The sequence below is a fragment of the Oncorhynchus mykiss genome, chromosome 16 (assembly GCF_013265735.2).
Source record: "Oncorhynchus mykiss isolate Arlee chromosome 16, USDA_OmykA_1.1, whole genome shotgun sequence".
Taxonomy (NCBI): domain Eukaryota; kingdom Metazoa; phylum Chordata; class Actinopteri; order Salmoniformes; family Salmonidae; genus Oncorhynchus; species Oncorhynchus mykiss.
The window spans coordinates 1677913-1705000 of record NC_048580.1 but is presented as its reverse complement, the minus strand read 5'-3'; the positions used below and the strand labels follow the sequence as shown (position 1 = coordinate 1705000).

At 44.8% G+C, this 27088-nt stretch overlaps 1 protein-coding gene across 7 annotated transcripts in view; it reads right to left on the bottom strand.

Moving 5' to 3' along the window:
- Positions 1 to 27088, bottom strand: part of arid4b (AT-rich interaction domain 4B) — a 214190-nt gene that overhangs the window by 120933 nt on the left and 66169 nt on the right. For all 7 annotated transcript variants that reach the window (XM_036945928.1, XM_036945930.1, XM_036945933.1 and 4 more), the window contains 3 exons: positions 23193 to 23272; positions 16269 to 16360; positions 10480 to 10633 (listed from right to left, as the gene is read on the bottom strand). In XM_036945928.1, the coding sequence (XP_036801823.1) occupies positions 10480 to 10633; positions 16269 to 16360; positions 23193 to 23272 (326 nt within the window). The remainder of the gene's footprint in view (positions 1 to 10479; positions 10634 to 16268; positions 16361 to 23192; positions 23273 to 27088) is intronic.

The following is a 27088-nucleotide window of genomic DNA, read 5'->3' as shown; positions in this document are numbered from 1 at the left end:
CTCGACACTGACAATAATCTACTTTACTGATGATAGAAGTCTCGACACTGACAATAATCTACTTTACTGATGATAGAGAGGTCTCGACACTGACAATAATCTACTTTACTGATGATAGAGGTCTCGACACTGACAATAATTTAATTTACTGATGATAGAGGTCTCGACACTGACAATAATCTACTTTACTGATGATAGAGGTCTCGACACTGACAATAATCTACTTTACTGATGATAGAGAGGTCTCGACACTGACAATAATCTACTTTACTGATGATAGAGAGGTCTCGACACTGACAATAATCTACTTTACTGATGATAGAGGTCTCGACACTGACAATAATCTACTTTACTGATGATAGAGATCTCGACACTGACAATAATCTACTTTACTGATGATAGAGGTCTCGACACTGACAATAATCTAATTTACTGATGATAGAGGTCTCGACACTGACAATAATCTACTTTACTGATGATAGAAGTCTCGACACTGACAATAATCTACTTTACTGATGATAGAGGTCTCGACACTGACAATAATCTACTTTACTGATGATAGAGAGGTCTCGACACTGACAATAATCTACTTTACTGATGATAGAGGTCTCGACACTGACAATAATCTCATTTACTGATGATAGAGAGGTCTCGACACTGACAATAATCTACTTTACTGATGATAGAGGTCTCGACACTGACAATAATCTAATTTACTGATGATAGAGGTCTCGACACTGACAATAATCTACTTTACTGATGATAGAAGTCTCGACACTGACAATAATCTACTTTACTGATGATAGAAGTCTTGACACTGACAATAATCTACTTTACTGATGATAGAGGTCTCGACACTGACAATAATCTACTTTACTGATGATAGAGGTCTCGACACTGACAATAATCTACTTTACTGATGATAGAGAAGTCTCGACACTGACAATAATCTACTTTACTGATGATAGAGGTCTCGACACTGACAATAATCTAATTTACTGATGATAGAGGTCTCGACACTGACAATAATCTACTTTACTGATGATAGAGAAGTCTCGACACTGACAATAATCTACTTTACTGATGATAGAAGTCTCGACACTGACAATAATCTACTTTACTGATGATAGAGAAGTCTCGACACTGACAATAATCTACTTTACTGATGATAGAGAAGTCTCGACACTGACAATAATCTACTTTACTGATGATAGAGGTCTCGACACTGACAATAATCTAATTTACTGATGATAGAGAAGTCTCGACACTGACAATAATCTACTTTACTGATGATGGAGGTCTCGACACTGACAATAATCTACTTTACTGATGATAGAAGTCTCGACACTGACAATAATCTACTTTACTGATGATAGAGAAGTCTCGACACTGACAATAATCTACTTTACTGATGATAGAGGTCTCGACACTGACAATAATCTACTTTACTGATGATAGAGGTCTCGACACTGACAATAATCTACTTTACTGATGATAGAGGTCTCGACACTGACAATAATCTACTTTACTGATGATAGAGGTCTCGACACTGACAATAATCTACTTTACTGATGATAGAAGTCTCGACACTGACAATAATCTACTTTACTGATGATAGAGGTCTCGACACTGACAATAATCTACTTTACTGATGATAGAGAGGTCTCGACACTGACAATAATCTACTTTACTGATGATAGAGAGGTCTCGACACTGACAATAATCTACTTAACTGATGATAGAAGTCTCGACACTGACAATAATCTACTTTACTGATGATAGAGGTCTCGACACTGACAATAATCTACTTTACTGATGATAGAGGTCTCGACACTGACAATAATCTACTTTACTGATGATAGAAGTCTCGACACTGACAATAATCTACTTTACTGATGATAGAGAGGTCTCGACACTGACAATAATCTACTTTACTGATGATAGAGGTCTCGACACTGACAATAATCTACTTTACTGATGATGGAGATCTCTTAGGTCTGTTATAGTGTTGTAGTGTTGTAGTGTAATAGTGTAATAGTGTTGTAGTGTAGTAGTGTTATAGTGTAGTAGTGTTGTAGTGTAGTAGTGTTGTAGTGTAATAGTGTTGTAGTGTAGTAGAGTTGTAGTGTTATAGTGTAGTAGTGTAGTAGAGTTGTAGTGTTATAGTGTAGTAGTGTAATAGTGTAGTAGTGTTGTAGTGTAGTAGTGTAATAGTGTTGTAGTGTTGTAGTGTAGTAGTGTAATAGTGTTGTAGTGTAGTAGTGTAGTAGTGTTGTAGTGTAATAGTGTTGTAGTGTTGTAGTGTAATAGTGTAATAGTGTTGTAGTGTAATAGTGTTATAGTGTAGTAGTGTAATAGTGTTGTAGTGTAGTAGTGTAGTAGTGTAATAGTGTTGTAGTTTTGTAGTGTAATAGTGTTGTAGTGTTGTAGTGTTGTAGTGTTGTAGTGTAGTAGTGTAATAGTGTTGTAGTGTTGTAGTGTAGTAGTGTAGTAGTGTAGTAGTGTAATAGTGTTGTAGTGTTGTAGTGTAATAGTGTTGTAGTGTTATAGTGTTGTAGTGTAATAGTGTTGTAGTGTAATAGTGTTGTAGTGTTGTAGTGTAGTAGTGTAATAGTGTTGTAGTGTAATAGTGTTGTAGTGTAATAGTGTTGTAGTGTTATAGTGTTGTAGTGTAATAGTGTTGTAGTGTTGTAGTGTAATAGTGTTGTAGTGTAATAGTGTTGTAGTGTTGTAGTGTAATAGTGTTGTAGTGTTGTAGTGTAGTAGTGTTGTAGTGTAATAGTGTTGTAGTGTAATAGTGTTGTAGTGTAATAGTGTTGTAGTGTAATAGTGTTGTAGTGTTGTAGTGTAGTAGTGTAATAGTGTTGTAGTGTTGTAGTGTAATAGTGTTGTAGTGTTGTAGTGTTGTAGTGTAATAGTGTTATAGTGTAGTAGTGTAATAGTGTTGTAGTGTTGTAGTGTAGTAGTGTTGTAGTGTTGTAGTGTAGTAGTGTTGTAGTGTTGTAGTGTTGTAGTGTAATAGTGTTGTAGTTTTGTAGTGTAATAGTGTTGTAGTGTAGTAGTGTTGTAGTGTTGTAGTGTTGTAGTGTAGTAGTGTTGTAGTGTTGTAGTGTAATAGTGTAATAGTGTTGTAGTGTAATAGTGTAATAGTGTTGTAGTGTAGTAGTGTAGTAGTGTTTGTCATGTAATAGTGTTATAGTGTAGTAGTGTAATAGTGTTGTAGTGTTGTAGTGTTGTAGTGTAATAGTGTTGTAGTTTTGTAGTGTAATAGTGTTGTAGTGTAGTAGTGTTGTAGTGTTGTAGTGTTGTAGTGTAGTAGTGTAATAGTGTTGTAGTGTAGTAGTGTTGTAGTGTTGTAGTGTAGTAGTGTTGTAGTGTAATAGTGTTGTAGTGTTGTAGTGTAGTAGTGTTGTAGTGTTGTAGTGTAATAGTGTTGTAGTGTTGTAGTGTAGTAGTGTAATAGTGTTGTAGTGTTGTAGTGTAGTAGTGTAGTAGTGTAGTAGTGTAATAGTGTTGTAGTGTTGTAGTGTAATAGTGTTGTAGTGTTATAGTGTTGTAGTGTAATAGTGTTGTAGTGTAATAGTGTTGTAGTGTTGTAGTGTAGTAGTGTAATAGTGTTGTAGTGTAATAGTGTTGTAGTGTTGTAGTGTAATAGTGTTGTAGTGTTATAGTGTTGTAGTGTAATAGTGTTGTAGTGTTGTAGTGTAATAGTGTTGTAGTGTAATAGTGTTGTAGTGTTGTAGTGTAATAGTGTTGTAGTGTTGTAGTGTAGTAGTGTTGTAGTGTAATAGTGTTGTAGTGTAATAGTGTTGTAGTGTAATAGTGTTGTAGTGTAATAGTGTAATAGTGTTATAGTGTAGTAGTGTAATAGTGTTGTAGTGTTGTAGTGTAGTAGTGTTGTAGTGTTGTAGTGTAGTAGTGTTGTAGTGTTGTAGTGTTGTAGTGTAGTAGTGTTGTAGTGTAGTAGTGTTGTAGTGTTGTAGTGTAGTAGTGTAGTAGTGTAATAGTGTTGTAGTGTTGTAGTGTTGTAGTGCAGTAGTGTTGTAGTGTAGTAGTGTAGTAGTGTTGTAGTGTAGTAGTGTTGTAGTGTAGTAGTGTTGTAGTGTTGTAGTGTTGTAGTGTAGTAGTGTTGTAGTGTTGTAGTGTTGTAGTGTAGTAGTGCTGTAGTGTTGCAGTGTTGTAGTGTAGTAGTGTTGTAGTGTAATAGTGTTGTAGTGTTGTAGTGTAGTAGTGTTGTAGTGTTGTAGTGTAGTAGTGTAATAGTGTTGTAGTGTTGTAGTGTAGTAGTGTAATAGTGTTGTAGTGTTGTAGTGTTGTAGTGTAGTAGTGCTGTAGTGCTGCAGTGTTGTAGTGTAGTAGTGTTGTAGTGTTGTAGTGTAGTAGTGTAATAGTGTAATAGTGTTATAGTGTTGTAGTGTTGTAGTGTAGTAGTGTTGTAGTGTTGTAGTAGTGTTGTAGTGTTGTAGTGTTGTAGTGTAGTAGTGTTGTAGTGTTGTAGTGTAGTAGTGTAGTAGTGCTGCAGTGTTGTAGTGTAATAGTGTAGTAGTGTTGTAGTGTTGTAGTGTAGTAGTGTTGTAGTGTTGTAGTGTTATAGTGTAGTAGTGTAATAGTGTTGTAGTGTTGTAGTGTTGTAGTGTAGTAGTGCTGTAGTGCTGCAGTGTTGTAGTGTAATAGTTTTATAGTGCAGTAGTGTAATAGTGTTGTAGTGTTGTAGTGTTGTAGTGTAGTAGTGTTGTAGTGTTGTAGTGTAGTAGTGTAATAGTGTAGTAGTGTTGTAGTGTTGTAGTGTTGTAGTGTAGTAGTGTAATAGTGTTGTAGTGTTGTAGTGTTGTAGTGTAGTAGTGTTGTAGTGTAGTAGTGTAATAGTGTTGTAGTGTTGTAGTGTTGTAGTGTAGTAGTGTAATAGTGTTGTAGTGTTGTGGTGTTGTAGTGTAGTAGTGTAGTAGTGTAATAGTGTTGTAGTGTAGTAGTGTAATAGTGTTGTAGTGTAGTAGTGTAATAGTGTTGTAGTGTAGTAGTGTAATAGTGTTGTAGTGTAGTAGTGTAATAGTGTTGTAGTGTAGTAGTGTAATAGTGTAATAGTGTAGTAGTGTTATAGTGTAGTAGTGTAATAGTGTTGTAGTGTAATAGTGTTGTAGTGTAGTAGTGTTATAGTGTAGTAGTGTAATAGTGTAGTAGTGTTATAGTGTAGTAGTGTAATAGTGTAATAGTGTAGTAGTGTTATAGTGTAGTAGTGTAATAGTGTAGTAGTGTAATAGTGTTGTAGTGTAGTAGTGTTATAGTGTAGTAGTGTAATAGTGTTGTAGTGTTGTAGTGTTGTAGTGTAGTAGTGCTGTAGTGCTGCAGTGTTGTAGTGTAATAGTTTTATAGTGCAGTAGTGTAATAGTGTTGTAGTGTTGTAGTGTTGTAGTGTAGTAGTGTTGTAGTGTTGTAGTGTAGTAGTGTAATAGTGTTGTAGTGTTGTAGTGTTGTAGTGTTGTAGTGTAGTAGTGTAATAGTGTTGTAGTGTTGTAGTGTTGTAGTGTAGTAGTGTTGTAGTGTAGTAGTGTAATAGTGTTGTAGTGTTGTAGTGTTGTAGTGTAGTAGTGTAATAGTGTTGTAGTGTTGTAGTGTTGTAGTGTTGTAGTGTAGTAGTGTTGTAGTGTTGTAGTGTAGTAGTGTAATAGTGTTGTAGTGTTGTAGTGTTGTAGTGTTGTAGTGTAGTAGTGTAATAGTGTTGTAGTGTTGTAGTGTTGTAGTGTAGTAGTGTAATAGTGTTATAGTGTTGTAGTGTTGTAGTGTTGTAGTGTAGTAGTGCTGTAGTGCTGCAGTGTTGCAGTGTAATAGTGTTGTAGTGTAGTAGTGTTGTAGTGTTGTAGTGTAGTAGTGTTGTAGTGTTGTAGTGTAGTAGTGTAATAGTGTTATAGTGTTGTAGTGTTGTAGTGTTGTAGTGTAGTAGTGCTGTAGTGCTGCAGTGTTGTAGTGTTGTAGTGTAGTAGTGTTGTAGTGTTGTAGTGTAATAGTGTTGTAGTGTTGTAGTGTTGTAGTGTTGTAGTGTAGTAGTGTTGTAGTGTAGTAGTGTTGTAGTGTTGTAGTGTTGTAGTGTTGCAGTGTTGTAGTGTAGTAGTGTAATAGTGTTGTAGTGTTGTAGTGTAGTAGTGTAGTAGTGTTGTAGTGTTGTAGTGTTGTAGTGTAGTAGTGTTGTAGTGTTGTAGTGTAGTAGTGTAATAGTGTTGTAGTGTAGTAGTGTAATAGTGTTGTAGTGTTGTAGTGTTGTAGTGTAGTAGTGTTGTAGTGTTGTAGTGTAGTAGTGTAATAGTGTAATAGTGTTGTAGTGTTGTAGTGTAATAGTGTTGTAGTGTTGTAGTGTAGTAGTGTAATAGTGTTGTAGTGTTGTAGTGTAGTAGTGTTATAGTGTTGCAGTGTTGTAGTGTAGTAGTGTTGTAGTGTAATAGTGTTGTAGTGTAGTAGTGTTGTAGTGTTGTAGTGTAATAGTGTTGTAGTGTTGTAGTGTTGTAGTGTAGTAGTGTAATAGTGTTGTAGTGTTGTAGTGTTGTAGTGTAGTAGTGCTGTAGTGCTGCAGTGCTGTAGTGTAGTAGTGTTGTAGTGTTGTAGTGTTGTAGTGTAGTAGTGTAATAGTGTTATAGTGTTGTAGTGTTGTAGTGTTGTAGTGTAGTAGTGTTGTAGTGTTGTAGTGTTGTAGTGTAGTAGTGTTGTAGTGTTGTAGTGTAGTAGTGTTGTAGTGTTGTAGTGTAGTAGTGCTGTAGTGCTGCAGTGTTGTAGCGTAATAGTGTAGTAGTGTTGTAGTGTTGTAGTGTAGTAGTGTTGTAGTGTTGTAGTGTTGTAGTGTTGTAGTGTTGTAGTGTTGTAGTGTTATAGTGTAGTAGTGTAATAGTGTTGTAGTGTAGTAGTGTAGTAGTGTTATAGTGTAGTAGTGTTGTAGTGTAGTAGTGTTGTAGTGTAGTAGTGCTGTAGTGCTGCAGTGTTGTAGTGTAATAGTGTAGTAGTGTTGTAGTGTTGTAGTGTAGTAGTGTTGTAGTGTTGTAGTGTTGTAGTGTTATAGTGTAGTAGTGTAATAGTGTTGTAGTGTTGTAGTGTTGTAGTGTAGTAGTGCTGTAGTGCTGCAGTGTTGTAGTGTAATAGTTTTATAGTGCAGTAGTGTAATAGTGTTGTAGTGTTGTAGTGTTGTAGTGTAGTAGTGTTGTAGTGTAGTAGTGTTGTAGTGTTGTAGTGTTGTAGTGTAATAGTGTTGTAGTGTTGTAGTGTAGTAGTGTAATAGTGTTGTAGTGTTGTAGTGTTGTAGTGTAGTAGTGTAATAGTGTTATAGTGTTGTAGTGTTGTAGTGTTGTAGTGTAGTAGTGTAGTAGTGTAATAGTGTTATAGTGTTGTAGTGTTGTAGTGTAGTAGTGTTGTAGTGTAATAGTGTTATAGTGTTGTAGTGTTGTAGTGTTGTAGTGTAGTAGTGTAATAGTGTTATAGTGTTGTAGTGTAGTAGTGTTGTAGTGTAGTAGTGTAATAGTGTTGTAGTGTTGTAGTGTTGTAGTGTAATAGTGTTATAGTGTTGTAGTGTTGTAGTGTTGTAGTGTAGTAGTGCTGTAGTGCTGCAGTGTTGTAGTGTAATAGTGTTGTAGTGTTGTAGTGTTGTAGTGTTGTAGTGTAGTAGTGTAGTAGTGTTGTAGTGTAGTAGTGTAATAGTGTTGTAGTGTTGTAGTGTTGTAGTGTTGCAGTGTTGTAGTGTAGTAGTGTAATAGTGTTGTAGTGTTGTAGTGTTGTAGTGTAGTAGTGTAGTAGTGTTGTAGTGTTGTAGTGTAGTAGTGTAATAGTGTTGTAGTGTTGTAGTGTAGTAGTGTAATAGTGTTGTAGTGTTGTAGTGTAGTAGTGTAATAGTGTTGTAGTGTTGTAGTGTTGTAGTGTAGTAGTGTTGTAGTGTTGTAGTGTTGTAGTGTAGTAGTGTTGTAGTGTAGTAGTGTAATAGTGTTGTAGTGTTGTAGTGTAGTAGTGTAATAGTGTTGTAGTGTTGTAGTGTAGTAGTGTAATAGTGTTGTAGTGTTGTAGTGTAGTAGTGTAATAGTGTTGTAGTGTTGTAGTGTTGTAGTGTTGTAGTGTAGTAGTGTTGTAGTGTTGTAGTGTTGTAGTGTAGTAGTGTTGTAGTGTAGTAGTGTAATAGTGTTGTAGTGTTGTAGTGTAGTAGTGTAATAGTGTTGTAGAGTTGTAGTGTTATAGTGTAGTAGTGTAATAGTGTAGTAGTGTAATAGTGTTGTAGTGTTGTAGTGTAATAGTGTTGTAGTGTAATAGTGTTGTAGTGTAGTAGTGCAGTAGTGTTGTAGTGTAGTAGTGTAATAGTGTTGTAGTGTTGTAGTGTTGTAGTGTAGTAGTGTTGCAGTGTTGTAGTGTAGTAGTGTAATAGTGTTGTAGTGTTGTAGTGTAGTAGTGTAATAGTGTTGTAGTGTTGTAGTGTAGTAGTGTAATAGTGTTGTAGTGTTGTAGTGTTGTAGTGTTGTAGTGTAGTAGTGCTGTAGTGCTGCAGTGTTGTAGTGTAGTAGTGCTATAGTGCTGCAGTGTTGCAGTGTTGCAGTGTAATAGTGTTATAGTGCTATGGTGTTATAGTGCTATAGTGGCTGTGTTCCCTCACTATGCCAGTGTAGTGCAGAATACGAGTTCCAAATGGTGCCCTAATCCCTATATAGTGCGCTACTTTGACACCCTAATCCCTATATAGTGCACTACTGTTGATCAGGGACTGCATAGTGTAATTTCATACCAAGATGCTGTCTGTTACACTCCCCTGCTTATATGGTCTCTGAACAGTAGTGGGGTAATATATACAATTGAAGTAGGAAGTTTACGTACACTTAGGTTGGAGTCATTAAAAGTCCACAAATGTATGGTTAACAAACTATAGTTTTGGCAAGTCGGTTAAGACATCTACTTTGTGCATGACACAAGTCATTTTTCCAACAATTGTTTACAGATTATTTCACTTAGAATTCACTGTATAACAATTCCAGTGGGTCAGAGTAAGTTGACTGTGCCTTTAAACAGCTTGGAAAATGCCAGATAATGATGTCGTAGCTTTTGATAGGCTAATTGACATAATTTGAGTCAATTGGAGGTGTACCTTTGGATGTATTTCAAGGCCTTCAAACTCAGTGCCTCTTTACTTGACATCATGGGAAAATCAAAAGAAATCAACTAAGACCCCAGAAAAAAAAATTGTAGACCTCCACAAATCTGGTTCATCCTTGGGAGCAATTTCCAAATGCCTGAAGGTACCACGTTCATCTGTACAAACAATAGTACACAAGTATAAACACCATGGGAACACACAGTCATCATACCGCTCAGGAAGGTACTTTGGTGCGAGAAGTGCAAATCAATCCCAGAACAACAGCAAAGGACCTTGTGAAGATGCTGGAGGAAACAGGTAGACAAGTATCTATATCCACAGTAAAACGAGTCCTATATCGACATAACCTGAAATGCCACTCAGCAAGGAAGAAGCCACTGCTCCAAAACAGCCATAAAAAAGCCAGACTATGGTTTGCAACTGCACATGGGGACAAAGATTGTACATTTTGGAGAAATGTCCTCTGGTCTGATGAAACAAAAATAGAACTGTTTGGCCATAATGACCATCGTTATGTTTGGAAGAAAAGGGGGAGGCTTGCAAGCCGAAGAACACCATCCCAACCGTGAAGCACGGGGGTGGCAGCATCATGTTGTGGGGGTGCTTTGCTGCAGGAGGGACTAGTGCACTTCACAAAATAGATGGCTTCATAAGGTAGGAAAATGATGTGGATATTTCGAAGCAACATCTCAAGACATCAGTCAGGAAGTTAAAGCTTGGTTGCAAATGGGTCTTCCAAATGGACAATGACCCAAAGCATTCTTCCAAAGTTGTGTCAAAATGGCTTAAGGACAACAAAGTCAAGGTATTGGAGTGGCCATCACAAAGTCCTGACCTCAATCCTATAGAAAATGTGTGGACAGATCTGAAAAAGCGTGTGCAAGCAAGGAGGCCTACAAACCTGACTCAGTTACACCAGCTCTGTCAGGAGGAATGGGCCAAAATTCACCCAACTTATCGTGGGAAGCTTGTGGAAGGCTACCCAAAATCTTTGACCCAAGTTAAACAATTTAAAGGAAATGCTACCAAATACTAATTGAGTGTATGTAAACTTCTGACCCACTGGAAATGTGATGAAAGAAATAAAAGCTGAAATAAATCATTCTCTCTACTATTATTCTGACATTTCACATTCTTAAAATAAAGTGGTGATCCTAACTGACCTAAGACAGGGAATTGTTACTAGGATTAAATGTCAGGAATTGTGAAAAACTGACTTTAAATATATTTGGCTAAGGTGTATGTAAACTTCTGACTTCAACTGTATAGAGGATATGATGTCATATGGTCACTGGACAGTGGTAGTGTACTATATATAGGGGATATGATGTCATATGATCCACAGCCAGAGATATGGAGGTAGCTGATCTCACCAGGGCAGGGTACCATGCTGTTGTCTTGGTCTTCCTGTCTGCAGTAGAGGCAGGGCCCGCCTCAACACACACCACCTTCCCATACAGGTCTTCGTTCTGTCTCCCGTCACTGTCCTCCTCTTCACTGGACGATGAAGAGGACTCTTCCTCCTGACTGTTAGAAGGAAGGAGAACATACCAATTTACAACAATGAATACAGAATAGTTTAAATTTAACACACACACAAGTGAGACCACGGTATAGGGCACCCAACTAAGAAGAGCTTTAACTATGTTTAAACTCTGTTACTCTAATACACACCATAGTGATCAGACATCTCCCTTCTAGCTCCCCTCTAGTTATAAAGACAGAGAGAGAGAGAGAGAGAGAGAGAGAGAGAGAGAGAGAGAGAGAGAAAGAGAGAGAGAGAGAGACAGAGAGAGGAGCCAAACAGCTGATCAGCGGTACTCGGATTGATCAACTGATCAGCGGTACTCGGGGTGATCAGCAGTACTCAGATTGATCAGCTGATCAGCGTTACTCAGGGTGATCAGCGGTACTCGGGGTGATCAGCGGTACCCGGATTGATCAGCTGATCAGCGGTACTCGGATTGATCAGCTGCTGATCAGCGTTACTCAGGGTGATCAGCGGTACCCGGGGTGATCAGCAGTACCCGGGGTGATCAGAGGTACTCGGATTGACCAACTGATCAGCGGTACTCGGGTGATCAGCGGTACTCAGGGTGATCAACGGTACTCGGGGTGATCAGCGGTACTCGGGGTGATCAGCGGTACTCGGGGTGATCAGCTGATCAGTGTTACTAGGGCTGCATTTCAAACTCAAAGTAGACAGCCCTCGGCCCTAAACCCTCAGCCCTTGAACTATATTTTACATAGTCACATCCGAGTGTACCTTAAATGTCCCTTGCCCAAGCGAGGGAGAGTGATGATCGGAGAGGCAACATTCTTGGTGGAAATCTGGAAATTGAGATTAAAAACAACCAACCTAAAGCTACTAACATACCTACTAAGCTAACGTATCTAGCTAGCACTCCTGTCAGGTAGCTAGATACAGTATTCATGTACCTAGTAAGCTAACGTATCTAGCTAGCACTCCTGTCAGGTAGCTAGCTACAGTTACCCATAGCTGGCTAGCTAGTTTTATGGTTTGGTAATTTATTCCAATTGCAAAAAATATGTTTATGAATCTAGCAATATTTGTTTTTATAAGTTCCTCACTACGAGCCTAAGCCAATTTGCCAATGCTAAAATCTATGTATATATATTTTTAGCATGCTAGCTTCATACTCTTTTCTGGCATATCTGAAAATGCAGCCTTTTCAATTAAATTTGACGCGTAGCTTCCACCAGACATGTGACCACATTGAATTGTGGGTCACATCAACCCTGCAAGTGACCAAAGTTGTTCACTCACTCCCTCGAGCTAAATTGAAGGCCGAGGAGGCAACGTTTGTGAATTGGACCTCCACTTAAGATGGCAAACCAACTGCATCCGGTTTCGACGGGGATTCCCCCGAGGGGAAAGTGGCTTCCGCGAGGGCTGAGGGGGTGAAAATAACATGTTTGGGCTGCAGCCTAGGAGTGAGCAGCTTACTGCTTAGAAAACAGAAACTACAATGATCATTCTGTCTGTTAGATGAGACCATGAGATTTGTATTTGTATTTATTATGGATCCCCATTAGTTCCTGCCAAGGCAGCAGCTACTCTTCCTGGGGTTTATTATGGATCTCCATTAGTTCCTGCCAAGGCAGCAGCTACTCTTCCTGGGGTTTATTATGGATAACCATTAGTTCCTGCCAAGGCAGCAGCTACTCTTCCTGGGGTTTATTATGGATCCCCATTAGTTCCTGCCAAGGCAGCAATTACTCTTCCTGTGGTTTATTATGGATCTCCATTAGTTCTTGCCAAGGCAGCAGCTACTCTTCCTGGGGTTTATTATGGATCTCCATTAGTTCCTGCCAAGGCAGCAGTTACTCTTCCTGGGGTTTATTATGGATCCCATTAGTTCCTGCCAAGGCAGCAGCTACTCTTCCTGGGGTTTATTATGGATCCCCATTAGTTCCTGCCAAGGCAGCAGCTACTCTTCCTGGGGTTTATTATGGATCCCCATTAGTTCCTGCCAAGGCAGCAGCTACTCTTCCTGGGGTTTATTATGGATCCCCATTAGTTCCTGCCAAGGCAGCAACTACTCTTCCTGGGGATTATTATGGATCCCCATTAGTTCCTGCCAAGGCAGCAGCTACTCTTCCTGGGGTTTATTATGGATCCCCATTAGTTCCTGCCAAGACAGCAGCTACTCTTCCTGGGGTTTATTATGGATCTCCATTAGTTCCTGCCAAGACAGCACCTACACTTCCTGGGGTTTATTATGGATCTCCATTAGTTCCTGCCAAGGCAGCAGCTACTCTTCCTGGGGTTTATTATGGATTCCTATTAGTTCCTGCCAAGGCAGCAGCTACTCTTCCTGGGGTTTATTATGGATCCCCATTAGTTCCTGCCAAGACAGTAGCTACTCTTCCTGGGGTTTATTATGGATCCCCATTAGTTCCTGCCAAGGCAGCAGCTACTCTTCCTGGGGTTTATTATGGATCCCCATTAGTTCCTGCCAAGGCAGCAGCTACTCTTCCTGGGGTTTATTATGGATCCCCATTAGTTCCTGCCAAGGCAGCAGCTACTCTTCCTGGGGTTTATTATGGATCCCCATTAGTTCCTGCCAAGGCAACAGCTACTCTTCCTGGGGTCCAGTAACATTAATACAGTTTACACATTTAAAAAAACATTACAATACATTCCGGGACGGCAGGTAGCCTAGTGGTTAGAGTGTAGGGGCGGCAGGTAGCCTAGTGGTTAGAGTGTAGGGACGGCAGGTAGCCTAGTGGTTAGAGTGTAGGGGCGGCAGGTGGCCTAGTGGTTAGAGTGTAGGAACGGCAGGTAGCCTAGTGGTTAGAGTGTTGGGCGGCAGGTAGCCTAGTGGTTAGAGTGTTGGGCGGCAGGTAGCCTAGTGGTTAGAGTGTTGGGCGGCAGGTAGCCTAGTGGTTAGAGTGTAGGGACGGCAGGTAGCCTAGTGGTTAGAGTGTAGAGGCGGCAGGTAGCCTAGTGGTTAGAGTGTAGGGGCGGCAGGTAGCCTAGTGGTTAGAGTGTAGGGGCGGCAGGGTAGCCTAGTGGTTAGAGTGTAGAGGAGGCAGGTAGCCTAGTGGTTAGAGTGTAGGGGCGGCAGGTAGCCTAGTGGTTAGAGTGTAGGGGCGGCAGGTAGCCTAGTGGTTAGAGTGTAGGGGCGGCAGGTAGCCTAGTGGTTAGAGTGTAGAGGTGGCAGGTAGCAATGTGGTTAGAGTGTAGAGGTGGCAGGTAGCCTAGTGGTTAGAGCGTTGAACTAGTAACCAGCAGATAGCCTAGTGGTTAGAGCGTTGGACTAGTAACCAGCAGGTAGCCTAGTGGTTAGAGCGTTGAACTAGTAACCGGCAGGTAGCCTAGTGGTTAGAGCGTTGGACTAGTAACCAGCAGATAGCCTAGTGGTTAGAGCGTTGAACTAGTAACCGAAAGGTTGCAAGTTCAAATCCCCGAGCTGTCGTTCTGCCCCTGAACAGGCAGTTAACCCACTGTTCCTAGGCCGTCATTGAAAATAAGAATTTGTTCTTAACTGACTTGCCTAGTCAAATAAAGGTAAAAAAATCCCAGGCTGTGTGCCCTCAGGCCTCTTCACAACCACATATCTACAGTACTAAATCCATGTGTGTGTTTGTGTTGCTTCACAGTCCCCGCTGTTCCATAAGGTGTATTTTTATGTTTTTTTAATCTGATTCTACTTCTGCATCAGTTACCTGATGTGGAATAGAGTTCCATGTAGTCATGGCTCTATGTAGTACTGTGGAATGGAGTTCCATGTAGTCATGGCTCTATGTAGTACTGTGGAATAGAGTTCCATGTAGTCATGGCTCTATGTAGTACTGTGGAATAGAGTTCCATGTAGTCATGGCTCTATGTAGTACTGTGGAATAGAGTTCCATGTAGTCATGGCTCTATGTAGTACTGTGGAATAGAGTTCCATGTAGTTATGGCTCTATGTAGTACTGTGGAATAGAGTTCCATGTAGTCATGGCTCTATGTAGTACTGTGGAATAGAGTTCCATGTAGTCATGGCTCTATGTAGTACTGTGGAATAGAGTTCCATGTAGTCATGGCTCTATGTAGTACTGTGGAATAGAGTTCCATGTAGTCATGGCTCTATGTAGTACTGTGGAATAGAGTTCCATGTAGTTATGGCTCTATGTAGTACTGTGGAATAGAGTTCCATGTAGTCATGGCTCTATGTAGTACTGTGCACCTTCCATAGTCTGTTCTGGACTTGGGGACTGTGAAGAGACATCTTGTAGCATGTCTTGTTGGGTAGTCACGGGTGTCTGAGCTGTACGCCAGCAGCAGCTCAATTTTCCGAGATCCCTCTTTGTGGCACCTGACCACATGACTGAAAAGTTGTCCAGGTGTGACAAAACTAGGGCCTGTAGGACCTGCCTTGTTGATAGTGCTGTTAAGAAGGTAGAGCATCACTTTATTATGGACAAACTTCTCCCCATACTACTGCATCAATATGTTTTGACCATGATAATCCAGGGTTACTCCAATCAGTTTAGTATCCTCAATTTGCTTCATTTCCACATTATTTATTACAATATTTAGTTGAGGTTTCGGGTTTAGTGAATGATTTGTCCCAAATACAATACTTTTAAAAAATATTTAGGACTCCATCCGCTCTAGGACCCCGTACGCTCTAAGACTCCGTCCGCTCTAAGACTCCGTCCGCTCTAAGACTCCGTCCGCTCTAAGACTCCGTCCGCTCTAAGACTCCGTCCGCTCTAAGACTCCGTCCGCTCTAAGACTCCGTCCGCTCTAAGACTCTGTCCGCTCTAAGACTCCGTCCACTCTAAGACTCCGTCCGCTCTAAGACTCCGTCCGCTCTAAGACTCTGTCCGCTCTAAGACTCCGTCCGCTCTTGGACTCTGTCCGCTTTAGGACTCCGTCCGCTCTAGGACTCCGCTCTTGGACTCTGTCCGCTCTAGGACTCCGCTCTTGGACCCCGTCCGCTCTTGGACTCTGTCCGCTCTTGGACTCCGTCCGCTCTAGGACTCCGCTCTAGGACTCTGTCCGCTCTTGGACTCCGTCCGCTCTAGGACTCCGCCCTTGGACTCCGTCCGCTCTGTTGCTACTCAACAGCCCAGTCCCCAGCCCAGGGTGGAGTCAACAGCCCAGTCCCCAGCCCAGGGTGGAGTCAACAGCCCAGTCCCAAGCCCAGGGTGGAGTCAACAGCCCAGTCCCCAGCCCAGGGTGGAGTCAACAGCCCAGTCCCCAGCTCAGGGTGGAGTCAACAGCCCAGTCCCCAGCTCAGGATGGAGTCAACAGCCCAGTCCCCAGTCCAGGGTGGAGTCAACAGCCCAGTCCCAAGCCCAGGGTGGAGTCAACAGCCCAGTCCCCAGCCCAGGGTGGAGTCAACAGCCCAGTCCCCAGTTCAGGGTGGAGTCAACAGCCCAGTCCCCAGTCCAGGGTGGAGTCAACAGCCCAGTCCCAAGCCCAGGGTGGAGTCAACAGCCCAGTCCCCAGCCCAGGGTGGAGTCAACAGCCCAGTCCCCAGTCCAGGGTGGAGTCAACAGCCCAGTCCCCAGCCCAGGGTGGAGTAAACAGCCCAGTCCCCAGCCCAGGGTGGAGTCAACAGCCCAGTCCCCAGCCCAGCGTGGAGTCAACAGCCCAGTCCCCAGCCCAGGGTGGAGTCAACAGTTTACAGAGGGAGATACTCACACTGGATTGGACCTGCGTCCCCGGTTCCCCTTCTTGCCGATGACAGGAGTGCCGAAGTGCTCAGGGTTGGTGAGAGGGAGGCGATCTAGTGTCTGGAACAGAGACCAACAGCAAACAGCAGGTTAGAGCTGGGGGACAGGTTAGAGAGAGCTGGGGAACAGGTTAGTGCTGGGGGACAGGTTAGAGCTGGGGGACAGGTTAGAGCTGGGGGACAGGTTAGAGCTGGGGGACAGGTTAGTGCTGGGGGACAGGTTAGAACTGGAAGACAGGTTAGAGCTGGGGGACAGGTTAGAGAGAGCTGGGAGACAGGTTAGAGAGAGCTGGGAGACAGGTTAGAGAGAGCTGGGAGACAGGTTAGAGAGCTGGGAGACAGGTTAGAGCTGGGAGACAGGTTAGAGCTAGGGGACAGGTTAGAGCTAGGGGACAGGTTAGAGCTGGGGGACAGGTTAGAGAGAGCTGGGGGACAGGTTAGAGAGAGCTGGGGGACAGGTTAGAGAGAGCTGGGGAACAGGTTAGTGCTGGGGGACAGGTTAGAGCTGGGGGACAGGTTAGAGCTGGGGGACAGGTTAGTGCTGGGGGACAGGTTAGAGAGAGCTGGGGGACAGGTTAGAGAGAGCTGGGGGACAGGTTAGAGCTAGGAGACAGGTTAGAGCTGGGGGAAAGGTTAGAGCTGGGGGACAGGTTAGAGAGAGCTGGGGGACAGGTTAGAGCTAGGAGACAGGTTAGAGCTGGGGGAAAGGTTAGAGCTGGGGGACAGGTTAGAGAGAGCTGGGGGACAGGTTAGAGAGAGCTGGGGGACAGGTTAGAGAGAGCTGGGAGACAGGTTAGAGAGAGCTGGGAGACAGGTTAGAGAGAGCTGGGAGACAGGTTAGAGCTGGGAGACAGGTTAGAGCTGGGAGACAGGTTAGAGCTGGGAGACAGGTTAGAGAGAGCTGGGGGACAGGTTAGAGAGAGCTGGGGGACAGGTTAGAGCTAGGAGACAGGTTAGAGCTGGGGGACAAGTTAGAGCTGGGGGACAGGTTAGAGAGAGCTGGGGGACAGGTTAGAGAGAGCTGGGGGACAGGTTAGAGAGAGCTGGGAGACAGGTTAGAGCTGGGGGACAGGTTAGAGCTGGAGGACAGGTTAGAGAGAGCTGGGGGACAGGTTAGAGCTGGGGGACAGGTTAGAGCTGGGGGACAGGATAGAGCTGGGGGACAGGTTAGAGCTAGGGGACAGGTTAGAGCTAGGGGACAGGTTAGAGCTGGGGGACAGGTTAGAGCTGGGGGACAGGTTAGAGCTGGGAGACAGGTTAGAGCTGGGGGACAGGTTAGAGCTGGGGGACAGGTTAGAGAGAGCTGGGGGACAGGTTAGAGCTGGGGGCCAGGTTAGAGCTAGGGGACAGGTTAGAGCTGGAAGACAGGTTAGAGCTGGGAGACAGGTTAGAGCTAGGGGACAGGTTAGAGCTGGGGACAGGTTAGAGCTGGGGGACAGGTTAGAGAGAGCTGGGGGACAGGTTAGAGAGAGCTGGGGGACAGGTTAGAGCTGGGGGACAGGTTAGAGAGAGCTGGGGGACAGGTTAGAGAGAGCTGGGGGACAGGTTAGAGAGAGCTGGGGGACAGGTTAGAGAGAGCTGGGAGACAGGTTAGAGCTGAGGGACAGGTTAGAGCTGGGGGACAGGTTAGAGCTGGGGGACAGGTTAGAGCTGGGGGACAGGTTAGAGCTGGGGAACAGGTTAGTGCTGGGAGACAGGTTAGAGCTGGGGGACAGGTTAGAGCTAGGGGACAGGTTAGAGCTAGGGGACAGGTTAGAGCTAGGGGACAGGTTAGAGCTAGGGGACAGGTTAGAGCTGGGGGACAGGTTAGAGCTGGGGGACAGGTTAGAGCTGGGAGACAGGTTAGAGCTGGGGGACAGGTTAGAGAGAGCTGGGGGACAGGTTAGAGAGAGCTGGGGGACAGGTTAGAGCTGGGGGACAGGTTAGAGCTAGGGGACAGGTTAGAGCTGGAAGACAGGTTAGAGCTGGGGGACAGGTTAGAGCTGGGGGACAGGTTAGAGCTGGGGGACAGGTTAGAGCTAGGGGACAGGTTAGAGCTGGGGACAGGTTAGAGAGAGAGCTGGGGGACAGGTTAGAGCTAGGAGACAGGTTAGAGCTGGGGGATAGGTTAGAGCTGGGGGACAGGTTAGAGAGAGCTGGGGGACAGGTTAGAGAGAGCTGGGAGACAGGTTAGAGAGAGCTGGGAGACAGGTTAGAGAGCTGGGAGACAGGTTAGAGCTGGGAGACAGGTTAGAGCTAGGGGACAGGTTAGAGCTAGGGGACAGGTTAGAGCTGGGGGACAGGTTAGAGAGAGCTGGGGGACAGGTTAGAGAGAGCTGGGGGACAGGTTAGAGAGAGCTGGGGAACAGGTTAGTGCTGGGGGACAGGTTAGAGCTGGGGGACAGGTTAGAGCTGGGGGACAGGTTAGTGCTGGGGGACAGGTTAGAGAGAGCTGGGGGACAGGTTAGAGAGAGCTGGGGGACAGGTTAGAGCTAGGAGACAGGTTAGAGCTGGGGGAAAGGTTAGAGCTGGGGGACAGGTTAGAGAGAGCTGGGGGACAGGTTAGAGCTAGGAGACAGGTTAGAGCTGGGGGAAAGGTTAGAGCTGGGGGACAGGTTAGAGAGAGCTGGGGGACAGGTTAGAGAGAGCTGGGGGACAGGTTAGAGAGAGCTGGGAGACAGGTTAGAGAGAGCTGGGAGACAGGTTAGAGAGAGCTGGGAGACAGGTTAGAGCTGGGAGACAGGTTAGAGCTGGGAGACAGGTTAGAGCTGGGAGACAGGTTAGAGAGAGCTGGGGGACAGGTTAGAGAGAGCTGGGGGACAGGTTAGAGCTAGGAGACAGGTTAGAGCTGGGGGACAAGTTAGAGCTGGGGGACAGGTTAGAGAGAGCTGGGGGACAGGTTAGAGAGAGCTGGGGGACAGGTTAGAGAGAGCTGGGAGACAGGTTAGAGCTGGGGGACAGGTTAGAGCTGGAGGACAGGTTAGAGAGAGCTGGGGGACAGGTTAGAGCTGGGGGACAGGTTAGAGCTGGGGGACAGGATAGAGCTGGGGGACAGGTTAGAGCTAGGGGACAGGTTAGAGCTAGGGGACAGGTTAGAGCTGGGGGACAGGTTAGAGCTGGGGGACAGGTTAGAGCTGGGAGACAGGTTAGAGCTGGGGGACAGGTTAGAGCTGGGGGACAGGTTAGAGAGAGCTGGGGGACAGGTTAGAGCTGGGGGCCAGGTTAGAGCTAGGGGACAGGTTAGAGCTGGAAGACAGGTTAGAGCTGGGAGACAGGTTAGAGCTAGGGGACAGGTTAGAGCTGGGGACAGGTTAGAGCTGGGGGACAGGTTAGAGAGAGCTGGGGGACAGGTTAGAGAGAGCTGGGGGACAGGTTAGAGCTGGGGGACAGGTTAGAGAGAGCTGGGGGACAGGTTAGAGAGAGCTGGGGGACAGGTTAGAGAGAGCTGGGGGACAGGTTAGAGAGAGCTGGGAGACAGGTTAGAGCTGAGGGACAGGTTAGAGCTGGGGGACAGGTTAGAGCTGGGGGACAGGTTAGAGCTGGGGGACAGGTTAGAGCTGGGGAACAGGTTAGTGCTGGGAGACAGGTTAGAGCTGGGGGACAGGTTAGAGCTAGGGGACAGGTTAGAGCTAGGGGACAGGTTAGAGCTAGGGGACAGGTTAGAGCTAGGGGACAGGTTAGAGCTGGGGGACAGGTTAGAGCTGGGGGACAGGTTAGAGCTGGGAGACAGGTTAGAGCTGGGGGACAGGTTAGAGAGAGCTGGGGGACAGGTTAGAGAGAGCTGGGGGACAGGTTAGAGCTGGGGGACAGGTTAGAGCTAGGGGACAGGTTAGAGCTGGAAGACAGGTTAGAGCTGGGGGACAGGTTAGAGCTGGGGGACAGGTTAGAGCTGGGGGACAGGTTAGAGCTAGGGGACAGGTTAGAGCTGGGGACAGGTTAGAGAGAGAGCTGGGGGACAGGTTAGAGCTAGGAGACAGGTTAGAGCTGGGGGATAGGTTAGAGCTGGGGGACAGGTTAGAGAGAGCTGGGGGACAGGTTAGAGAGAGCTGGGAGACAGGTTAGAGCTGGGGGACAGGTTAGAGCTGGAGGACAGGTTAGAGAGAGCTGGGAGACAGGTTAGAGCTGGGGGACAGGTTAGAGCTGGGGGACAGGTTAGAGCTGGGGGACAGGTTAGTGCTGGGAGACAGGTTAGTGCTGGGAGACAGGTTAAAGAGAGCTGGGGGACAGGTTAGAGAGAGCTGGGGGACAGGTTAGAGAGAGCTGGGAGACAGGTTAGAGAGAGCTGGGAGACAGGTTAGAGAGAGCTGGGAGACAGGTTAGAGCTGGGAGACAGGTTAGAGCTGGGAGACAGGTTAGAGCTAGGGGACAGGTTAGAGCTAGGGGACAGGTTAGAGCTGGGGGACAGGTTAGAGAGAGCTGGGGGACAGGTTAGAGAGAGCTGGTGGACAGGTTAGAGCTAGGAGACAGGTTAGAGCTGGGGGACAGGTTAGAGCTGGGGGACAGGTTAGAGAGAGCTGGGAGACAGGTTAGAGAGAGCTGGGAGACAGGTTAGAGAGAGCTGGGGGACAGGTTAGAGAGAGCTGGGAGACAGGTTAGAGCTGGGGGACAGGTTAGAGCTGGGGGACAGGTTAGAGTTGGGGGACAGGTTAGAGCTGGGGGACAGGTTAGAGCTGGGGGACAAGTTAGAGCTGGGGGACAGGTTAGAGCTAGGGGACAGGTTAGAGCTGGGGGACAGGTTAGAGCTAGGGGACAGGTTAGAGCTGGGGGACAGGTTAGAGCTGGGAGACAGGTTAGAGCTAGGGGACAGGTTAGAGCTAGGGGACAGGTTAGAGCTGGGGGACAGGTTAGAGCTGGGGGACAGGTTAGAGCTAGGGGACAGGTTAGAGCTGGGGGACAGGTTAGAGCTGGGGACAGGTTAGAGCTAGGGGACAGGTTAGAGCTGGGGGACAGGTTAGAGCTGGGGACAGGTTAGAGCTGGGGACAGGTTAGAGCTAGGGGACAGGTTAGCACAACTAAACCAGAGGGGGAATGGTGAATCATGACTGTTAAAACACTAACAGTTAACAATATGTACAGTTGAAGTCAGAAGTTTACATACACCTTTCACAATTCCTGACATTTAATCTTAATAAAAATTCCCTGTCTTAGGTCAGTTAGGATCACCACCTTATTTTAAGAATGTGAAATGTCAGAATAATAGTAGAGAGAATTATTCATTTCAGCTTTTATTTCTTTCATCACATTCCCAGTGGGTCAGAAGTTTTCATGCACTCAATTAGTATTTGGTAGCATTTCCTTTAAATTGTTTAACTTGGGTCAAGCTTTTTGGGTAGCCTTCCACAAGCTTCCCACAATAAGTTGGGTGAATTTAGGCCCATTCCTCCTGACAGAGCTGGTGTAACTGAGTCAGGTTTGTAGGCCTCCTTGCTCACACACACTTTTTCAGTTCTGCCCACACATTTTCTATAGGATTGAGGTCAGGGCTTTGTGAGGGCCACTCCAATACCTTGACTTTGTTGTCCTTAAGCCATTTTGCCACAACTTTGGAAGTATGCTTTGGGTCATTGTCCATTTGGAAGACCCATTTGTGACCAAGCTTTAACTTCCTGACTGATGTCCTGAGATGTTGCTTCAATATATCCACATACTTTTCCTGCCTCATGATGCCATCTAGTTTGTGAAGTGCACCAGTCCCTCCTGCAGCAAAGCACCCCCACAACATGATGCTGCCACACCCGTGCTTCACGGTTGGGATGGTGTTTTGGAGCAGTGGCTTCTTCCTTGGTGAGCGGCATTTCAGGTTATGTCGATATAGGACTCGTTTTACTGTGGATATAGATACTTTTGTACCTGTTTCCTCCAGCATCTTCACAAGGTACTTTGCTGTTGTTCTGGGATTGATTTGCACTTTTCGCACCAAAGTACATTAATCTCTAGGAGACAGAACACGTCTCCTTCCTGAGCGGTATGACGGCTGTGTGGTCACATGGTGTTCATACTTGTGTACTATTGTTTGATGAGCATGGTACCTTCAGGCGTTTGGAAATTGCTCCCAAGGATGAACCAGACTTGTGGAGGTCTACAATTGTTTTCTAAAGTCTTGGCTGATTTCTTTTGATTTTTCCATGATGTCAAGCGAAGAGGCACTTCGAGTTTGAAGGTAGGCCTTGAAATACATCCAAAGGTACACCTCCAATTGACTCAAATTATGTCAATTAGCCTATCAGAAGCTTCTAAAGCCATGACATCATTTTCTGGAATTTTCCAAACTGTTTAAAGGCACAGTCAACTTAGTGTATGTAAACTTCTGACCCACTGGAATTGTGATACAGTGAATTTTAAGTGAAATAATCTGTCTGTAAACAATTGTTGGAAAAATTACTTGTGTCATGCACAAAGTAGATGTCCTAACCGACTTGCCAAAAACTATAGTTTGTTAACAAGAAATTTGTGGAGTGGTTGAAAAACGAGTTTTAATGACTCCAACCTAAGTGTATGTAAACAACTGTATTAAATGAGGAAAGAACAAAAAAGAAGTGATTTTCTACAGCACCATGTTGATGAGGGTACTGACATTCAGCAGAGTGGCTGAAAACATTCTCTGCTGCATTTAAGAAACAAAACAACTGAAGCTTCACTTCACTTTGATTATTAATGAACAAACAGCCTTGGTAGAAAATCAGCAAGTGAAGAGGGAGATCACATGTGTCTGTTGGCTAAAAGATTGAAAAAGAGCAGGAAGTGACTGAGGGAAGAGCTGTTTCCCAGATAAAATGTCAGCGTATGTTCCAGATGGCCCCCTATTCCCTACTTGGTGCACTACTCTTGACTAGAGCTCTATGGGGAATAGGGGGTCGTTTGGAACACAGCCGAGGACTGTAGTAAAACGGAGGTAAAGTTCAACAGAGACTTGCCTCGCTCTCTGCAAAGTGACGCGCTCCCTTCAGGCAGAGAGAGGAACGCCTCAGTGTCTTCTCGTCACCATCATCAAACACTGGAGAGAGGGAGAGAGGAAAGAGCAGTTAGGCAGAATAAAGACCATGGCATCTACTCTACACACGCAGGAATGCGGATTCCCAAACGGCACCCAATTCCCGTTATGGTGCACTACTATAGACCAGGGCCCTATTCCCTATATAGTGCACTACTTTAGACCAGAGACCTATTCCCTATATAGTGCACTACTATAGACCAGAGCCCTATTCCCTATATAGTGCACTACTATAGACCAGGGCCCAATTCCAGTTATAGTGCACTCCTATAGACCAGGACCCTATTCCCTATATAGTGCACTACTATAGACCAGGGCCCAATTCCAGTTATAGTGCACTCCTATAGACCAGGACCCTATTCTCTATATAGTACACTACTATAGACCAGGGCCCTATTCCCTATATAGTGCACTACTATAGACCAGGGCCCTATTCCCTATATAGTGCACTACTATAGACCAGGGCCCTATTCCCTATATAGTGCACTACTATAGACCAGAGCCCTATTCCCGTTATAGTGCACTACTATAGACCAGGGCCCAATTCCAGTTATAGTGCACTCCTATAGACCAGGACCCTATTCTCTATATAGTACACTACTATAGACCAGGGCCCTATTCCCGTTATAGTGCACTACTATAGACCAGGGCCCTATTCCCGTTATAGTGCACTACTTTTGATGAGGTCCCATATTGGGAATAGGACCCTTTTGGACACAGTCTCACAAGGAGAACTATCGCCTGGCGACAGGATATCTGAGCTGCAAGCCCAGCTTCAGACGCAATCGTTAGGCAAGGGTACTTTAAGTGTAGGAAAGGATGAAACAGTGTCTGTGCCACCAGTAAGTACAGATAGTAACATTGGTATAAATCCCCTCGCACGGTCCCCACAGCCGGACAACTTTCTCATGGCTTCTGGAGGGAAATGCTGTAGGAACGCTCAACCGGTGTCTCTCATTCAGCCGACAGAAACTTTCAACCGGTTTTCCCCATTAAGCAGCGAGTCGGAGTCAGAGGCCGAGCCTTCTCTTGTCTCTACTCCTCCCGTTACGGGGTCTGAGATGCTGAAGCCTCCCACCATTAGCTCTGACTAATGTAAAACTCTAGTCATTGGCGACTCCATTACCGGCAGTATTAGACTTAAAACGAATCATCCAGCGATCATTCACTGTTTACCAGGGGGCAGGGCTACCGACGTTAAGGCTAATCTGAAGATGGTGCTGGCTAAAGCTAAAACTGGCGAGTGTAGAGAGTATAGAGATATTGTTATCCACGTCGGCACCAACGATGTTAGGATGAAACAGTCAGAGGTCACCAAGCGCAACATAGCCTCAGCATGTAAATGAGCTAGAAAGATGTGTCGGCATCGAGTAATTGTCTCTGGCCCACTCCTAGTTAGGGGGAGTGATGAGCTCTACAGCATAGTCTCACAACTCAATCGCTGGTTGAAAACTGTTTTCTGCCCTTCCCAAAATGTAGAATTTGTAGATAATTGGCCCTCTTTCTGGGACTCACCCACAAACAGAACCAAGCCTGACCTGCTGAGGAGTGACGGACTCCATCCTAGCTGGAGGGGTGCTCTCATCTTATCTACGAACATAGACAGGGCTCTAACTCCTCTAGCTCCACAATGAGATAGGGTGCAGGCAAGGCAGCAGGCTGTTAGCCAGCCTGCCAGCTTAGTGGAGTCTGCCACTAACACAGTCCGTGTAGTCAGCTCAGCTATCCCCATTGAGACCGTGTCTGTGCCTCGATCTAGGTTGGGAAAAACTAAACATGACGGTGTTTGCCTTTGCATTCTCACTGGAATAAAAACCTCCTCCATTTCCTGTCGTTATTGAAAGAGATTGCGATACCTCACATAGGAAACTACTTAATGTTACATCCTTCACTTCCAAGGCACTCATAGTCAATGAACTAATCACTGATCATAACCTTGATGTGATTTATCTGACTGAAACATGGCGGGACGGTGTTAAATGACGCCTCTCCTCCTGGTTACATTAGTGACCATATCAAGGTTCAGGCAGAACAGTTGAAACTGGAGCAGCAGCACGACCAGGTGGACTCCTGTCTCATCTGGAGTCCTGTGTGAATTTAAGTACGCTCCCTCTAATTCTCTCGTTCACTCTCTCTCTTCCCCCTCTCTCCCCTAGGACCATGCCTCAGGACTACCTGGCCTGATGACTCCTCCCCAGTCCACCTGGCCGTGCATACATATATAACATTCTATTGTTGCAAGAATTGTGATTAATAATTTAAATAGAAAAGTTGTGAATCTGGCGTCACTTTGCGTGTCAGTTCATAAACCCACAGCGGTCAGTTTTTTGTTCCTTAAATGAAATAGGTATATGTTTTTATTTATCACACTTTTCTCTAACCATTTATGTTTTTTAATACAGGGCCGACATACAAGTTCCTTATTTTTTTCCCCTTCTACTTGCCTCTTCCATTTTTGTGGTAATGCTGCAATTAGTTGGTTGTAATTTTGGGTAGAGCAGACATTTCCAGATATCTGTGTTAGCTGCATGTGTGACATAACTCCACCCGTCCTATTTATGATATCATTCACAAAAATTATACCTTTTCTTTATATATACATTGATTAAAAAAAAACATTATTTTTTTATATATATATATTTATATATATATTTACTCAATTAGTATATTTGAGTTTAACCACAATATTTGCTGTGTTATTTGTTATGTATTTTCAAACTGTTTAAAAAAATAACTATATTTTGGAGATGATTTTGTTTTCAAATAACCAAAAGTGAGCAGTTGTAATCTGAATAAAGGGAAAAGGCCCTTCTTGGTACTTTGTTGAAGCACCTTTGGCGTTTCAGTAATTACAGCCTCGAGTCTTCTTGGGAATGACACTACAAGCTTGGCACACCTGTATTTGGGAAGTTAAACCCATTCTTCTCTGCAGATCCTCTTCAAGCTGTCAGGTTGGATGGGGAGAGTCGCTGCACAGCTAGTTACTCCTGCGTTGTCTTGTCTGTGTGCTTAGGTTCATTGTCCGGTTGGAAGGTGAACCTTCGCCCCAGTCTGAGATGCTGAGCGCTCTGGAGCAGGTTTTCATCAAGGATCTCTCTGTACTTTGCTTCATTCATCTTTCCCTCGATCCTGACTAGTCTCCCAGTCCCTGCTGCTGAAAAACAATGATGCTGGCACCACCATGCTTCACTGTAGGGATGGTGCCAGGTTTCCTCCAGACGTGGTGCTTATCATTCAGGCCAAAGAGTTCAATCTTGGTTTCATCAGACCAGAGAATCTTGTATGTTCCTTTTACTGAGGAGTGGCCACGCTACCATAAAGGCCTGATTGGTGGAGTGCTACAGAGATGGTTGTTAACCTTCGGTGGAAGGTTCTTCCTCCCGGACAAACTAAACACCTTCACCCGCTTTGAGGATACCACAGTACCACCGACGCGGCCAAGGTGGGTTCTGTGAGTAAGACATTTAAGCATGTTAACCCTCGCAGGGCTACCTGCACAGACGGTATCCCTAGCCGCGTCCTCAGAGCATGCTCAGACCAGCTGGCTGGAGTGTTTACGGACATATTTAATCACTCCCTATCCCAGTCTGCTGTTACCACTTGCTTCAAGATGTCCACCATTGTTCCTGTTCCCAAGAAAGGAAAGGTAACTGAACTAAATTACTATTGCCCCGCAGTACTCACTTCTATCATCATATCAGCTCTACCTTACCTGACACCCTAGACCCACTTCAACTTGCTTACCACCCCTACAGATCCACAGATAATCCAATCGCCATTGCACTGCCATATCCCATCTGGACAAGAGTATTCCTATGT